Here is an 18,085-nt window from a genome sequence, read left to right on the forward strand (position 1 = left end):
TCAAAGCTACCCATTTGTCTTATAGTGTACTCATTTCATTTGTTCTGTTTATCATTCCCTAATGCTCCATCTAAAAATTCCAACAACATCTGGTTCTATCAGTTTATCCAGGTCCTATCTCCTTAATTTCCAACCTTTTTTGTAATTATAGGTATTATGGAAGGTAATAAGAAAGAATTACCTGAAGTTAGGGAGTTCAACCTGCAAGAAACAACAAAGACAACAAAAGCATCCTGAAAGGTAGATGCAGCAATAACAATTTCTTAAGACAATCCAGAGCTGGAGCGAAGCACTAACGTGAAGACGAAAATGGAAACACGTTCTCAAATTCCTGAAATTTCTGCGTAGCTAGACAATGAGAACTACTCAACAACTAAACTTCTTTTCCATAACTGTTTTACACTTCAACCAAACCTAGAGCACCAATTACACAACAAATGCCTCTTCTGAAAATTAATATACACGTAGCGTCAAATGTTATGTTACCAAAATTTTTAACAGTTGATCCAGAAACTATATATGTTGTGAAATGTACTACACACAGAAGAACATTTTTGTGAGAGTCATCATTAATGCAATGTTGCTTACATAAAATTTAGAGACATTTGCTAATAGGGGTATCAAAATTGTTCTTAATATGCATCTAGCATCTTAATTAAATTTTTCAATGGGATACTCAGTATAATGATAGAAGTGCCTCTTCTGCAGCTGACACGTTGGAAGCACCCTAGCATTCGATATAAATAAAAAGAGAAATTACATTCTTAATTTCTCCTGTAAGCGTCCGGCTATCTAATCTTATAGAACACTATGGTGAGAAACAGTACTGTCTGACAACAGCACATCACCACAGGCGCAGTAAATCGTTTTGTTAATGTAAATAATTTTTTTGTCATGTAAAGAGTACCATATTAATTAACATCAAATAGGCTAATAATTCGATAATATTGCTCGAAGTTATCAAAGCTGTTTCGAGGGCTTCAGTGAATCTATTAGCTGTTATTTATTAGAGCTGGTAAAGAACAAACTGTGACAGAGATTAAACTATGAACATCAAGAATTATAAAAATTATGTCGACATGCTAACAGATTTGCAACTGGTGACTGGAAGATTTCTGCTTTATAGTACATTCACATCAAGTATACTAAGTAAACCATAAATGCAAATGTGACTTCTGATGGGGTGCCGTTCTCATTTTTGAGGATACTTACATAGCACAGCAGAACATGACACGTCACAGCGTGTTTTGCCTGACGATATCAAATGCTTCGTAAAGGCACAAAGTTGTATAACACGCACCCTCTAATGAATAACTGTACCAACACGTACCTCCAGGAACTTAGGCCTAACCTTAATCTAAAATGTGAATAAGATTTTATTCTGTAAAAATGTAACAACCTTCTTCTCGTCGTCCGAATAAGTAGCTTCTGCGATTTTAAGAGCCTCTTCATCAACTGTATCATAATCGTCGTGCAGGATTGATTCATCATCGTCCGACCTATAAGCATCATCTGTTACCTTGCCTTCTTTCGCTTTCTCGTCCGAAACACTGCTGATAATTGCGCCATCACAATTTACTGGTGTAGTCAATATAGAGTCAACACTACCATGCTCTACTGTAGATGGTGTGTCACCGTTCACAGAATTCGTTTTAACTGCGCACTGTTCCAGATCTTTAGTTAATTCCGCTATAATTTCCTCGTTACTTGGCACATTACTTGAAACCTCACACGGTGCCTTTGACATTCTGCTAACAGTATTATCAAAAGTTCTCTTCAATTTACTGGCACGGAAACTACTTCTGTAGCAGATATGCCATCAAACTCCTATGCGCGCTACAAACGTTTTCCTCTACCTTTCAACAGCATTTACCACAACAAACATGATTTAACAGACCCAAAGCTCTTCAACACAAAAGATCACTCACTTCGCCAAGCCACTAGGTTTTCACGTCAAACTATTCATGTCAACAAAGTTTCTCACTATTAGACTGTGCTGCTACTATGTTATTACTATTTTTTTAATTATTTGACTATGGACGAGGCACCATTTTGCCAGAAATAATGGTCACGTATAGCTATTTACGCTACAATTATTCGTAACGTAAATTTGTTACGGAGTCATACGGACGAATAAATAAATAAAATGTTTTACATCTCTGCTCATAGTGTTAACTGCTTCGGCAACAAGTGTTCCATATTTGTGTTTACATTTGTCGCCAACATCTCTGAAACGCGCGTGTATTGTACAGTGATTCGAAGGCACTATGTTGTGTAAACAAATTATGAGTGATATAATTTACGGATGGTAGCATTAAAATCTGGCATTCAGAGTTATTCTTATATTTTGGAATGTGAGGCTAGCTTTTACGTAGACATGATTTCAATTGTTGCAAAATTATCTAGGTACTTACTAGGTTCCACAGATTCGGAATTAGAAACTTCAGAAAAAGATTTTAGTGTTGTTGATCTTCTGTCTTCATTAGAGCAGAATGCAGCCACTAATGAATCGTGTGCTCCTTCAGAAATTGAGGGTAGTGTTGTACAAGACCTTTCCAAAGACAGTTGTTGCTGTTATAGAGTGGGAGTAGTAACTCATGTACATTCGGATTATGCCCTGATTGATGATGAGGTGTATTGTGATTTAAAAGATCCTGCATACCGCAATATAAAGGTCGGAAACAAATTGGAATATCTTGCCTTCCGTTTAAGGCCGTCGGACGAATGGAGAGTTAAGAAAATTTACTCCATACAAGAAGAAAACTGGGAAAATTCTGAGCCATTAATTGAAAAGCGAGAGACCCTGTCGAGGAGTATTGTTGGACAAGTAATGAGCAGAGATGGCAGAAATGTCATTATATCAGATAAACTCAAATTTAGCTTGGATGACGTCTCTTGTGACTTCATACCAGTTGAAGGTTTGTGTATTACAAAGGATATTCCATTACATCCAATGTTAGTTTGTGTATTTTTTTAAACGCGTTTTCTTCGTGTCTGATTTCAGGAGACTGGATACTAATTGATGCTCTTGTTGAATTGGATGGTAGTATAGCAAATTTGGAAGGAGAAATTTTACATTTATTTTCCGTACGAGCGTTGCGATCACGTATTGTCACCGGACGCATAACAAATTACGAAAGTACAGGTGATGGTCTCGTGGACAAGTCGATATATTTCAGCAAGGAAGTCTGTGAACCAGGTTACGTTCCTGAGTTACGTGACGAAGTTATAGTTGAGGCGATTGAAAGTACAAAGCAGTCGGTATTGTGGCGTGCTCTTAGCGTTGTCCCATTGCATACAAGCAACACAGGACAACACAACTACAACAAAACTAAAGCAGAACAGAAGAAACCTGTTTTGGAATCAATCTCTGTAAATGGTGTCACTGTTACTCCTGCTGTTCTACAATCTGGCGAACTGAAGATAGGCGAAGAAAAAGAAATCTCAGTTACTTTGCTGAACACTGGACAAACAAAACAGGTACTGAAATTTTGTCAATTTTTAAGTCAAATGTCATGGTCACAGCTTCGTTTGAAGTCTCCGAGTATTGATAAGCTTATAGTGTTGCACCCTGGAAAAAGTTTTTCCTATTATTTTATTTGCCATGGAAGATATGCAGGTTGCCACACAGAGAAATTCAGATTTGTTTTTAAGGGCTTCAAAATAGAGATTGCAGTGGAAGTGAGGGTGAGAGATGATTCACAGAGTAATAATTTTAGAAATTCACAGTCTGGTAAAATGAAATTTGATACATTAGATGCAATCAAACGAGAGAATGATGTAAGTGGCAGATTGCTTATTACAGGTGTGAAGCCTAAGAAGGCACCTCCTTTTGTGCCTGTTCGAATAGGTCAATATGTAGTGCCAAAATATCTTTGGCAATTTGTTTATACAGTTGAAAGTCAAAGAAAAAGTGGCATTGAACGAAGTGAAAGTTTAACAAGTGTTGTTCCATATTTATCTGACATTCTCAGTTTTATAAATTACAGTGATTTTTTCCACACACTGTTGCACCTGGAAGAAATTTCAGAAACAATTAAGATGAGGCAGTATGACCTAAAAAATGTGACCTTCAGGATTACTGGCCCAGGTGCAGAATTCCTAGCACTAGAAGTTCCTGGTTTAGCTGAGAAAAGACCATCCCTTCTTGTTGGTGACAAAGCTATTGCTGGGCTAAGTTCAAACAAAGGTGAGTAATACAGTAAGTGCCTACATTCTTCTTTGTGTTAAATAATCATACTGTTAGTAAGGCCTAGTTAATTGTAAACTGTTATTGTTGTGGCAGTGATGGTGGTGGTGGTTGTGGTGGTGATCTTCAGTGTGAAGACTGGTTTGCTGTTCCTCTCCATGCTACTCTGTCCTGTGCATGGCTCTTCACCTCAATATAATGACTGCAAGCTACATTCCTTCTGAATCTGCTTATTGTATTCATCAATTGGCCTCCCTCTACAACTTTAACCCCACAAATTTCCCTCCATTACTATTTTTGTTCATGTTTCACTTCGATACATGGCTACACTTCAGAATCTTAGATCTATGTTCTATGTTAACAGATTTCTCTTCTTCAGAAAAACTTTCCTTTCCATTGCCAGTCTCTGTTTTATATTCTCTACATCATCAGCTATTTTGCTGTCCGAATAGAAAAAACTCATATAGGCCCACCACTTTTAATGTATTGTTTCCTAATCTAATAATCAGCATCACCTGATGTAATTCGACTACATTGTATTATCCTTGGTTTGCTTCTGTTTATGTTCTTCATATATCCTACTTTCAACACATTGTCCATTCCATTCAACTGCTCTCCCAAGTCCTTTGCTGTCTCTCACAGTATTACAATGTCATCGGCAAACTTCGAAGTTTTTATGAATAATATGTTACAGGATTCATTTGTGTGATGACCTAATAGATCTTAAAAAAAAAATTGTTGTAAATAGTCAATTCCTATTTCGAGATGTCAACTGTAGAGCTAGGAGTGTTGGTCACATTTTAATCTGTTTGAGTATATTCTGTTCAAATTAAAATGTGAGTTCTAACATTTATTCGGATATCTTCAACAGTCAAGTTTTTATGAATAATATGTTACAGGATTCATTTGTGTGATGACCTAATAGATCCTAAAAATAAAAAAAAACATAAAAAAATTGTTGTAAATAGTCAATTCCTATTTCGAGATGTCAACTGTAGAGCTAGGACTGTTGGTCACATTTTAATCTGTTTGAGTATATTCTGTTCAAATAAAAATGTGAGTTCTAACGTTTATTTGGATATCTTCAACAGTCAAAGCGAACTCATTTTGAGATATGCCATTCACTTTTTTCCTTGGGAAGATGAGTGTATGTAGTCGACTTCAATTTAGTGCCATTTTTTTTCCTAAGAGTGTAAAATGTGTGTATTGCCCACTAACAAATTCTTATCGAAAGTGAGATACTGATGTATCGTTGATGAATTACATTAATGCTCTGACATGAGGCATTAGCTAACTGTTCATTTCAGTTACACCCAGAATAAAAGTAATACTCTTGTTAGTAGTATGGAAGTGAGAAATTTTTTTTATTTAGCATATCCTCTTTCTTTATTTGTATTAGTTCAGTTTACATTTGGATGGGGTTAAGGACGTTAGTCACAGATACGTTGATTAATGACCTAAGCATACTGTAAAATATACACTAAAGCCCCATATACTTTACAGGTCGGTTGAACCGATCAGTATCAGATTTTAACTTTGGTAGGATCAGTTGAAATTAGCAATATTTTAATTCTTGCACTCATGCAAAAAATATGATTGTTGTTTTAGAATAACATCAAAATGGCTTAATTTTTAAGAACAATATGTTAATGTTTCTATAATGAGAAATAACAATGCTATCGAAAAATGTAGCACCATCATAAATATGAATAACACTGAAATATTGGTGAATGCTGCTTATGATATTACTTGTTTTTGGAGACAGTGTTGTCACAGCAAGCAAACTTTATCAATGTGATAAGCTTTTGTATTTATTTTTGGCATTACTTTTCATTCTTGTCTTTTCTATATAGGCTTGTTCCATCACACTGATGCCAACCTTTCTGCTGCATTTTAATTTCATTTCTTAACTTAATTTCCATCAGTGTTTCAGTTTTGGTGCTCTGGTTGGATTATTGCTACGATTGGAATGAAAAAACAGAAAAAAACCTTATTAACAGCAACTGTCAACTGTCGGTAACTTTTTCTTCAGGCTGCATTCAGCCTCTTGTTTCCATTACACAGGTTTTAGATGTATTGTTCTCATACTTCCAAATTTTACATGACACGTTGTTTGTAAACTAATGAATATAAAAATTCCAGTGCTTCAGTGGAACTGGTAGCATGTTTGCTTTCTTCATAGATTACTCAGAACTGAAGTCTTAGGTGATTCCTTGCACAATTTTTGTTTTCATCCAGGAAGCTATTATGTGTCATGTCACATATTGGTGAATGTTTTAAGTCATGTAAGATTCAACCAAAGAACCTTTATGCAGTAGTAATCTGTATTCAAAATTAAATTTGTTCAACACAGTGTTCTTTGTCAGTTGGTTTACAGAAGCTACTTTACATTGCTTCGACTGTAGCCTCTCTCTTCATGTTGAAGTTACTGTTACATCTTTTATCCATTTCCAGTATCTCAGTGAATATCTGCCCAAGTCTTTGTCTGCTGTTCTCTCCTTCCTTTGTACCATCTAGTATTATTTTCATCATGCCTCCATATTGTTGTCTACAAATCTGGTTTTATTCCATTTCGTCTCTGCACCCAGTATATATTTTGGATGTGACAATGTACTACATTTCATTGGCTTCAATCCTTTGCCTCTTCCGTGCTTCCGCTGTCCTTGTTTTGCTCCCATCAAACAACACACACTTCACAAATGTCTTCAGTAGATTCTTTTTTTATTCTTGCGTTAATACCAGACATGTTTCACATTATAGTAAGAGAGTTTTGAACACAGCACTTTCACTGCATGTAATATATTCACATTTATGTGTTGAGAACATAAAAATGTGATTATATTAATTGAGGTTAATGTGCTGTGTGCAAAAACTCAACACATACATATAGAAGATGAAGAGGGAAAGAAAAGAACACCTTGATCACTAAAGAAGCTTTAGAATAAAGTGAAATGCATCTGGTCTTAATAAGCCTTTTATTACAGTTACGAAAGACAACAATTAACCCATAAAACTTGTATTTTGTATGTTCTATTTTTCATTGTAGACTCTTTCTTGAGCAGCTTATCGTTTGATTGTCCCTTATTTTCTATCAATATTGGTATGGCATCTTAAAATCTTAACATTTTGTAGCAATCTGATTTCCTCTTGTGATTTTTGGATGTGAATGTTGAATAATATTGAGAAGCACCCATTCACGTGCCTCTCCTTGTTCTGACATACTGTTCTTGCTATATAAAAATCTCACTGCAATCATATCTCCTTCATACAATTTCTCTTAGTATCTTGAAAACGGTATTCCCATGCCTCAGTGCCAGAAGCTTTCAATATATGCAAATCCTTATTCATTCTCTTTTTTAAGAAATACCTAAGTGCTAGCACTGCTTCTGTTGTTCTCTATTTCTTCTGAAATGGATCTGATCTTCTTTATGGATAGCTCCTACTTTATCCTCCACTCTTGAAAGTATCACTGTAGGCAGAATTTTTGTTATGATGTTTTCAAATATAAGATCATTGTTCAGTATTGAGTGCATATGTTGGTAGAAACTGTCTTTTAATGGGAACTCTAATACATTTATGAAGTATGCATGTAACTGGCTGAGTGTATAAATAACACATTCCTGTTTATACATTTGATAATGTATTTCTTCTGCCATTCCATTCAGAAGTCCCGTAGTTATTTCATCAACCCCTTTTGATTTATTGTACTTCAGTTAGTCTAATTTCTTGTCAGATTCATCTATCTGTATGCTACCCACTCCTTCTTCAGAGTGCATTTCTTCCTCAGCTTGCATTATTTCATTCATATTCAGCTTCTTATTTCCAGCATATAAAAGATTACATTATATCACTTTACACATGCAAAACTAATAGAGAAAAGAAGGAGTTGTTACATATTTTAAAACAGAACACAAGTTCAGAAACATTGAGGTGAGTATATTTTGTAGTGATCAGCACATAGAAGAGTGTACTTGTGAATGAATACTTTTATTGTAACAGTATACAGGTCCCCACTGGAAAATTTTGCACTGTTTATGAGGAATCTGGATTCCTTTCTGTGCTATCTGTCAGACAGCAGCAAGCACTTACTAATCTGTGGTGACTTCAGTGTAGATTTTCTGAAGGATTCTGATAGCAAAAATTATCTGGAAACCTTATTTAGATCATACAATTCGATCTCAGTAATTAACTTTTAACTTTCCAACACAAGTGGATGAAGACAGTAGAACCAAACAACCACATAAAAAAGCATGACTCACTAGAGAGCTTAACGTATCTTGTGAAAGGAAAAGGGAATTTTATCTGTTTGCAAGAACAAGTTAAGAATCCTGCAATAGTTGCAAACTATGAAAACTACTCAAAATTACTAAGAAAGGTTAATAAAAAGTCAAGAAACACACATAATGCCAGAAAAAACATAATTCCAACAAAAGAATTAAGGTTATATGGACTGTAGTGAAATAAGAGACAGAACAACCAGCCACAGAACAAAGTAACATCACTATTGAACTGAGTTGAAGGGCTATAAATGAGGAGTAACACGAAGCAAATATATTTAATAATCATTTTTTAAATACAGTAGAAAGTATAGGGACAGGCAGTTCAAGCGAAAAAACACAGTAGTATATTGAAAAAGTAACTCTTATAATATTCAGTGATATGATTGCATCATCAACTTCTCCTTCTGAAACTAAGAAAATTATTCATTCCAGGAAATAAAAGCTCGTATGATTTAGATGGTGTTTCCAATAGAGTACTAAAGATTTGTTCCCACATAACAACCCAGGTCTTATCCAAAATGTGTAAAGAATTATTAACTCAAGGAATTTTTCCAGAGAGACTGAAATATGCCATTGTTAAACCCCTCCTTAAGAAAGGTATAGGCAAGATGTCTGTTACAATTCTGACATCATTTTCCAAAATTTTTGAGAAGGTGGTGTTTTCTAGAATATTACCTCACCTTAGCAACAATGGTATCCTTGGAAAATCACAGTTGGGGTTTCAGAAGAGTTGCTCTACAGTTAATGTCATTTACATGTTCACTCATCAAAATTTACAAGCATTAAATAATAAAATAACACCTGTTGGTACTTTCTACAACCTACACAGTATTCTCTTAGATAAATTGAAGTTTTATGGAATTGATGGCATAGTCAACCAATTGATAATGTAATATTTAACCAAAAGAATGCAGAAAGTTGTGCTTAGTAATTCATCCAATATAGATCAGAGATGTAATTCTGGCTGGGAAGAAATCACATTTGAGATTCCATAGGGATTACTCTTGCGTCCACTATTATTGCTCATGTAGGTAAATAATCTTCTGTCTAATATATAACAGGCAAAATAAGTTCTTTTTGCAGATGACACTAGTATTGTAATCAGTCCAAGCATACATACAGAAGCAGAAGAAATGGTAAACAATGTTCTTTAAAGTATCATTCTTTGATTTTCTGTGAATGGTCTCAACCTCAATTTTAAAAAGGGACAATGTATTCGGTTCTGTACATCTGGGGGCACTACACCAATGGTAAATACAACACTTAGTGAGGAAATAATAGATAGAGTGATAGCTTCGAATTGCTTGGACATCCATTTTGATGAGAAATGAAATTGGAAATATCACATTTGGGCACTCCTAAAACAGCTTAGTTCAACCATATGTGCATTAGACTCATTACAAGTTTGGAGAACAGATAAATCAGTAAGATGACATACTTTTCGTATTTTCATTCAATAATGTCGTATGGAATTATGTTCTGGGGTAACTCATCTTTAAGAAACAAAGTCTTCATAGCTCAAAAGCATGCTGTAACAATAATGTAGTGCTCACCCTTTCACCTAGTAGACATCTTTTAAACTGGACTCGCATTCAGGAGGACGACGGTTCAATCCTGCGTCCGGCCGTCCTGATTTAGGTTTTCCGTGATTTCCCTAAATCGATCCAGACAAATGCTGGGATGATTCCTTTCAAAGGGCACGGCCGACTTCCTTCCCCGTCCTTCCCTAATCCAATGAGACTGATTACCTCACTGTCTGGACTCCTCCCCCAAAACAACCAACAACAACAACATCTTTTAAAAAAGAGTTGGGCGTCCTGACTACTGCTTTACAGTATATTTATTCCCTCATGAAATTTGTGATAAATAATCCACTACAGTTCAAAAGGAACAATACTGTACATAATTACAATACCAGAAAGAAAAATGACATGTATTGAAAAAGAAGAAGAAAAAAAGACGTATTAATGTTCAGCACCTAGCCAGATTCACAGATTAATTTGCAATGGAATGGAAAATGATTTATTCGACATCATTATGACTTATCATGCAAGATAAACCATGGAACATTAAACTAACTAATTTTACACTCCACAAACCACTGTGAAGTGCATGACAGAGGGTAATTCCCAGAATGTCACATGTTCCTCACGTATATGGAACACAGGAAGAACTATTATTTCAGTGCCTCTGTGCACACTGTAAGTAGTCTAATCTTGTCTTTGCATTCCCTCCAGAAATGATAAACAAGGTGATTGTAGTATATTAGTAGATTCCTGGTTCTTGAAACTTTGTTAGTATACGTTCACAGGATAGCTAGCACCTATCTTCACTTTTCGTTGTTTGAGCATTTCTGTGACACCATTCTAAGTATCAGACAAACCCGTCAAAATTCATGCAACCCTTACTTGTATACATTCAATATCTCCAGTTACTCCTGCTTATTATGGGTCCCAAATATATCATCTGCAAAAAGTGTGATGTCACTATTATCCTCCCCCCCCCCCCCCCCTCCTCCTCCTCCTCCAGTTGTCCCACTGATTGCGCTGTTAACTGACCATCACTTCTGGTCAGCTTCTCAAAATAGGCACCAGCTCTTCCTTGCGTCAATATTTGTCTTGCCACTTGTCCCCCCCCCCCCCCCCCTCATCCCTATGTTGTGGTACAGTCATGCCCATAAACAATTTAGTCAGAGTATGCCTGGCTGTTGTACAGAATAGAGTGTGCGACCACTCCCTTTCTGATTATTTTCCGTCACTTTGTTCTTCATTAACTCTTTGTTCATGGTCAAATGTCTTGTATAAAAAAGTATATGCTTCCAGGAACAATGAAAAAAAAAGTCATCATTCTCTAGAATTTTTGCCTAAAAAGATGAGGTTCTTCAGCATTTGGTTATCAGAAAGGCCAAACACTTGTGTATATATGTAACCACAATAAATAAACCAGTTATTTGATGTCAAGAAAGCATGATAGTTGAGATATAGACATGAAAGTGGAAAAGCAGATAATATTCTGGAATATAATAGGGCCAAAGATGGAGTGGACACATTGGACAATGCGATTCATATATTGGAGCCAAAACAACAAGAAGGTGGCCCTTATCAACATTTTTCACCATTACAAATATAGCTGGAGGGAATACACAGGTGATATATGTAATTCTAAAAGGAATTGAAAGACCCATTTTATGCAGAAATTTCGTGAGTATGTGTTCCCTTGAATTAATGAAGGAACATGTCTTTAATTGTGCTTGTCTGCAACTTACCATGTCATCTTTACAGTAAGTAGCAGTCTATCTTTTCCTACATTGTTGATCTTCCAGAAGAAAAATTACCTGTCTCCCAATACACCTGGAAGCATTTCTACATCTCCAGTACCCACCATCCTCAACTTCAGTTTCATTGAGTCTTCAAGAAAAAGAGATGCATCAGTTACGCAACGTCTGTGACAGGTAGTAAAACAGCTCCACAACAATGGCATGCAGTATGTCTGGTCATTTTGTATGCAAAACTCGCTTTTAAATAAAAATTGTTTGCAATAAATGCCAGTAGTGATGATTTATGATTGTAAAAAAAATTCAGTTGTAATACAAAGAACAATAAATATTTCTTGTTTTAAATTTTTTATGTGAATAAATATAATAAAAAAGTGTAACATAATTACATATGAAAAGCACTATACTTTTAACTTAAAATGGTTACAATATGTTATTTGTTGTAACATTGTATAGACGCAATATCAGAGGTAACACCAACTATGTTTTATTCTGCTTCCACAGGAAGAGATCACAATAATGCTGAATGAAGTATAGAACCGTACAAAGTATCATAACTATATAACACATCAAAATGTAGTATTAGGTGAGCATTCTGTAAGCAAGTAAACATAAATGAGGCCGAGGTACTGGCATTCTGGGTTTATATTGGGCTGTTGCGCACATGACACAGCACTTGCTGTGCCATCTGTCCATGTTGTGAGGTAGCCTCTCTATGCTGGTTATGGAGCCACTTGAATTGCAAGGTTTGATTATGCATGCTCACACTATAGGGTTACAACACTCCTTCCCCTTTGTGGAAAAGTGTTCACTGTGGAGATATCCATCTCTTCATTGGCAGGTGATGACCGCTGGAGCAACTGTCGTGCTGTCACAAGGGAATGTGGTCTGGAGTGGTGCAGGCAAGGACAGGTACAGTGCCCACTCTGCAAGAGACCATAAGGGAGCACTGGTGAAGATGGTGCTGTATCCATGTCCACATCTGGGCAGTCACTCGCTGATGGTGACACCTTAGAAGATGGCGGTGATGACAGAGTCTGTGGAGATGGAGGCAGCCCAGCACTGAATACTCCACCCAGTGATGGCACCAGCCAGAGTGCAGACAGTGCTGGAGCCAGAGGTGGCATGAACCATACTAAGGATCAGACAGGGCATATCCACTACAGTTTTATAGGGCTTCCATGCATTTGTGGCTAGACTATGAATGCACAGTGTATAACTCAGTGAGGCCTTTTTACCTGAGGGCCATTGATGTTATCCACCATGATGGAACTATGCTGGCCATGAGTGCTTATAGGACCAACACCATAAACAGTCCCTGTGCTGAGGCTGGGGAGCCATCACTCACCATGTGGCAGCAGCTCCTCATGGTGCATCAGGCATGTAAGTTCCTCACAGCTCAGACTTCACCTGCATACTGTACTGTTGCTTGTTGACCTCTGGAATGCCTTTTTGCCTACCATCCATGAGGAATAATGAATGCCGTATGGGATCAGTATGCAGTGTGTGCTGGAATCACTTGTGGAGCAAGTTCAATCCCAAATTGAGGTTTTTAATCACCTGCCACCGTGATTACTGCATAGACCCAGAGTAATTTTAGATTTAGTGTAGTACAGGAGAGATTTCAACCCAGCATATGTTTTTAATACATGATTTTATGATATTTTCTATGAGCACCACAGCTCTGGCGGTTGGCCAGGGTTGGCCACAGCTGATGAAGCAGTGTATGGGGCTGGTGACTGTGAAACAGCTCCATCAGGCTATGGTCGCCGATTGGAGTGAACATATATGGACTCTAGAATCTATCAAGGGCTTCCTTGGAAGAAGATTGAGCAATATTATCTGGGTTTTTAGCATACGGACCAGTTGCTCCACCTCCCTGTTGGACTGAGGTCGAAATGGAGGAGCTGTAACATGCTGGATGCCATTCTTTGAACAAAAATCTTCCAAATCTTGAGGCACAAACTGTGGGCCATTGTCTGTAACAAGCATATAAGACAATCCTAAGGAAATCAAATAGTGGAAAATCGAGGATGGAATATAACAATATTATGAAAAGGTAAGTTGCTACTCACCATATAGCGGAGATGCTGAGTCGCAGATAGGCACAACAAAAAGGCTGTCGCAATTAAAGCTTTTGCCCAGTAAGGCTTTTGTCAAAAATAGATGACACTCACACACACACACACACACACACACACAGACAGAAACAAAACTCACACACACGCACACACACACACACACACACACACACACACACACACACAGAAACAAAACTCACACACACTCTGGCAGCTGAAGCCACACTGCGAGCAGCAGCACCAGTGCATGATGGGAGTGGCGACTGGGTGGGGGTAAAGAGGAAGTTTGGGGCAGGGAGGGGGAGGGATAGTAGGGTAGGGGTGGCAGAGAATGAAGTGTTGCTGGGGAGTGCTCAGGGCGAGGTGGAGAGAGGGTAAGGCAGCTATTAGCAGTCGACGGGGGCAGGGGAGAGGTGGGGGGGGGGGGGGGGGGGAGCGGAAAAGAAGTAAAAAGATTGGATACAATGGTGGAATGAGGGCTGTGTAGTGCTGGAATGGGAACAGGGAAGGGGCTGGATGGGTGAGGACAATGGCTAATGAAGGTAGAGGCCAGGAGGGTTATGAGAACATAGGATATATTGCCTGCAATATATTCCCTGCATTATGTCCTATGTTCCCATAACCCTCCTGGCCTCAGCCTTCGTTAGTCATTGTCTGCACCCATCCAGCTCCTTCCCTTGTCCCCATTCCCACACTGCACACGTGTGTGTGTGTGTGTGTGTGTGTGTGTGTGTGTGTGTGTCGTTTATTTTTGGCAAATGTCTTATTGGCTGGAAGCTTTATTTGTGACAGCCTTTTCATTGTGCCTATCTGTGATTCAGCATCCCTGTTATTTGGTGAATCCTAAGGAAATAATTTCCGAGAGGGCCATATCTGCCATGGACATGGACAGGCATCTAACCACAGAAGCAAATTTTAAAAAACATCGACTACTACAAGCCAAAAGGAGTTAAGGAATGGATCTACAAAACCGCCATGAATACTCTCCCAGGGGTGCTGGGGGTGCAGGCCATGGGAAAAGAGAGACCCTTGATGGCACATGATGGGTAGAGTACTGTCACAATGCGCAAGATCTCCTTGTCAATACCCGGCCAAAATATGTGATGGTGGGCCAGCAATTTTGTTTGTGAAACATGCCACGGTCCATGTGGAGTTGGTGCATGACACCCCATCATAATGCACATGGGATCACAACCCTGGATGCTGAATCTTCAGTAGCCAATAGTAACACACTGTCAAGAACTGAGAGATGGTGGCAGAGAGCATAATAATTATGCAAGGAATCCAATGCTCAGCCCGGTGGTTTACCCAGCCAGCTATGGTGGACAAATTGTGCAACCTGATGTAAGACAGGATTTGCTGCAGTAGTGAGGCCGAGGCTGTTATGGGCATGTCACAGCGCTTGCTGCACCGTCTGTCCAGGTTGCGAGGTGACCTCTGTAGGCCATTTGTGGAGGCACGTGTATTGTGCTCTGTTTGATCATATGCACTCACACTGTAGGGTTACAACATTATATAACACAGTTAACCTAAAGTAACACCAATAATTGAAACAAACAATGTGTTGTGCTTTGTCTAATACACTACCACTTGTACAGATATAGGTGGGACCAATGGAAGGTTAATACTGTCTACTAGGTTATTAATGTGCAACATGAACAGCAACAGTCCTGCCACAAAAATCTGGGAGGTGCCTGAAGTTCTTCTACATCTATCAATGAAACTCAAACCGAGATAACATGTTCCATCCTCCATATCAAGAAATCCTCAATCAAGTCAAAAATTTTGTTTTATACCTCATATGATCATACTTTAGTTTATATGGTTCCAAATGTTGTTCTAATGTTAAGAAATATTGCAACTACCCAGTAACTTTGATCCATGGTGTTCAGGATGTCGTGCGCGGAACGGTCAGGTTGGCTTTCGCATGACTGAAATTCTCAGAATCCATGATAGTTGACATTGAGGGGGTTATACTGACTGAGATACCTCATTATGTTTGAGTTTGTTGATCGCTTCGGTTAATGCTTCTTATAGTCAGAAATGATGTGTTCTTTCCTCCAGCTATCGGGCACAGCTTGTTGTTTGAGGGATGTATGATATATTATGATTAAAAGAACTAACTCAGTTCCAGATCCTCCGTAGAACACGATCGGGAGTCCATTGGACCCTGGGACAATGTTCAACATCAGCGATTTTAGCTGTTTCTCACTGCTGCTGACACTTTTATCAACATCTCTTATTTTGCAATAGTGTAAGAACTAAACAGGGACAGTACTGGATTTTCCTTTGTGAAAGAATACTTTAAAGCAGAGTTAAGCATTTATGTGTTTGCTTCGCTGCTCTCAGTTTTAGTTCCTATGTCATCCATGAGGGTGTGGACACTAAATGTGGTGCCACAAACAGCCTTTACTTGTAACCGGTTTCTTTTGGGTCTGTGAGAGATATATGGTAAGTTTCTGTTATGGTAGTTTCTGTTTTGACAGACAATCGTGTTTCTGTTAAAATCAGTGAGAGAGCCAAATGAGATATCGTATACTGTGTAAAGATAAACTTTCAATTCAGTCTGTCAGATAACATGATTTGGGTCTATGCAAATAGACAACAGTGTTTGGCTCTTACACATCAAGAAATTAATGAGGTGGTTTGCTACTCCCACATGCATTTTACTTTTGTTTATCTTATTGGGTCTCTCTGTCAGTTACACAGCATCACTGAAACAGGTCCAGATGTGGTGACAAACAGTTGAAGTGTGAAAAATAATAAGCAAATGATAACAATAATAATAATAATAATAATAATAATGAGCATAAGAATATACTTAATTTTACAAAGCCTAACAGTGATGCCCGAAACAAGATCTTGTTGGGAATTCCCTATCAGCAGTAATTACCCCATTATTTATACAGAGTGATTTGAGAAAATTAAGATGTTTGCATGAAGTAAACAGGTTTGAATTCTATTTGCATAAATACTACCCAACCACAGTATTATTGCATTTATTCTCCCATGGCCGTTAGCAGAAACATACAGTGACATTACAGTAAACTAATACAGTGACGGCTGAGGAAAACACAGCACATTGTGGATGATTTTAAGCCAGTTGTTCTTATACTATGAAGCAGTTCAATGTGTCCTTGTGAAATATATAGAAAGTCTTGATAAGCTGTTCTGTGTGTCCTCATTCCCAGGTGCAATAATCTTGTGGTTGACTAATAGGTATTTTATACTATAAAGTTTATTCGAATGAGTTACAATTGTCATAACTCAAACTGACCTGAAGAATTCACGTGTGAACAACATTTTCTCTTCTTTCGTAACAGAACTATGAATCTAAAGTATCCCTGCAGGAAGTAGGTGAAATTCACTGAGTGAAAAGCATTGAACTTGGGTTTGAAAATCTGCATTTTGTCACACACTGCCTTTAGTGCTTATGGAACAGATTTATGCTGCAGACAGCTCCAGTTATCTTTCAACAATAATTAAATATGTGCTCACAACAAAAAGACCATTCCTTTGTCTTGTGATCACTAATTGGTGCTGTTGTCCATTTTAAAGAAGTTCATACACCATCCTAATGGGAGATGTTAATGGAAAAGTAGGACAAAAAGTTAAGATTGAATCTTCAGCTGAAAATTTCATGTATCATACTGGGAATGACAGATGTCATTAATTAGCAGACTTCACCAGCAAGAATAACATGTTCACCCTAAACACACTCTTTGGTGTATGAAACTAGAAAACAGACTTGACAGAGACCATGTGGAATGGGATATGAAACTGACTATATTTTATCAAATACTAAGGAATTGTATTTCATGTGAGTCTTGAATTGCTTTAAAATTTAGAGTGATCATGTACTAGAAAATCTAGGATGAAAATGGACACACTGATTGAAAGTAACAAACCTATACAATAATAAATCAGAACTGTAGATGTTAATTTATCTAAGTATAAGGAGGTGTACCAGATCAGATTAAATAAGTTCAGCATTTCAGAAAATATGGAGATTGTACCAACTTGGATGAAAGAGGCAATTATTTAACAAAGGTACTTATACAAACACCTTAATACGTTACAGATACAAAATAATAAAACAAAAGAAAATCTCAAATGAAACTAAGTAACTACTAAAGATAGTACAAGAATTTTGAAGGGACTGGTTCCTGAATACCAGGGGAAACCTTGAAGAAATGGTCAGTTTTCTAAACAGTGTAACTCAAAAAATAAAATTTGTAAGACCATTTAATGCCTACCATAT

General features: G+C 37.5%; 2 protein-coding genes across 2 annotated transcripts in view; one reads left to right on the top strand and one right to left on the bottom strand.

The window, feature by feature from the left end:
• Positions 1 to 1,920, bottom strand: part of LOC124788302 (tetratricopeptide repeat protein 1-like) — a 36,353-nt gene extending 34,433 nt beyond the window's left edge. The window contains exon 1 of the mRNA XM_047255532.1: positions 1,400 to 1,920. Within this exon, the coding sequence (XP_047111488.1) occupies positions 1,400 to 1,747 (348 nt within the window). The 5' untranslated portion in view covers positions 1,748 to 1,920. The remainder of the gene's footprint in view (positions 1 to 1,399) is intronic.
• Positions 1,921 to 2,232: 312 nt separating this feature from the next.
• LOC124787931 (probable RNA helicase armi) overlaps positions 2,233 to 18,085 on the top strand; it is a 47,122-nt gene continuing 31,269 nt past the window's right edge. The window contains exons 1-2 of the mRNA XM_047254921.1: positions 2,233 to 2,918; positions 3,005 to 4,189. Coding sequence (XP_047110877.1) covers positions 2,306 to 2,918; positions 3,005 to 4,189 — 1,798 coding nt within the window. The 5' untranslated portion in view covers positions 2,233 to 2,305. The remainder of the gene's footprint in view (positions 2,919 to 3,004; positions 4,190 to 18,085) is intronic.

The sequence above is a fragment of the Schistocerca piceifrons genome, chromosome 3 (assembly GCF_021461385.2).
Source record: "Schistocerca piceifrons isolate TAMUIC-IGC-003096 chromosome 3, iqSchPice1.1, whole genome shotgun sequence".
In the NCBI taxonomy this organism is placed as follows: Eukaryota; Metazoa; Arthropoda; class Insecta; order Orthoptera; family Acrididae; genus Schistocerca; species Schistocerca piceifrons.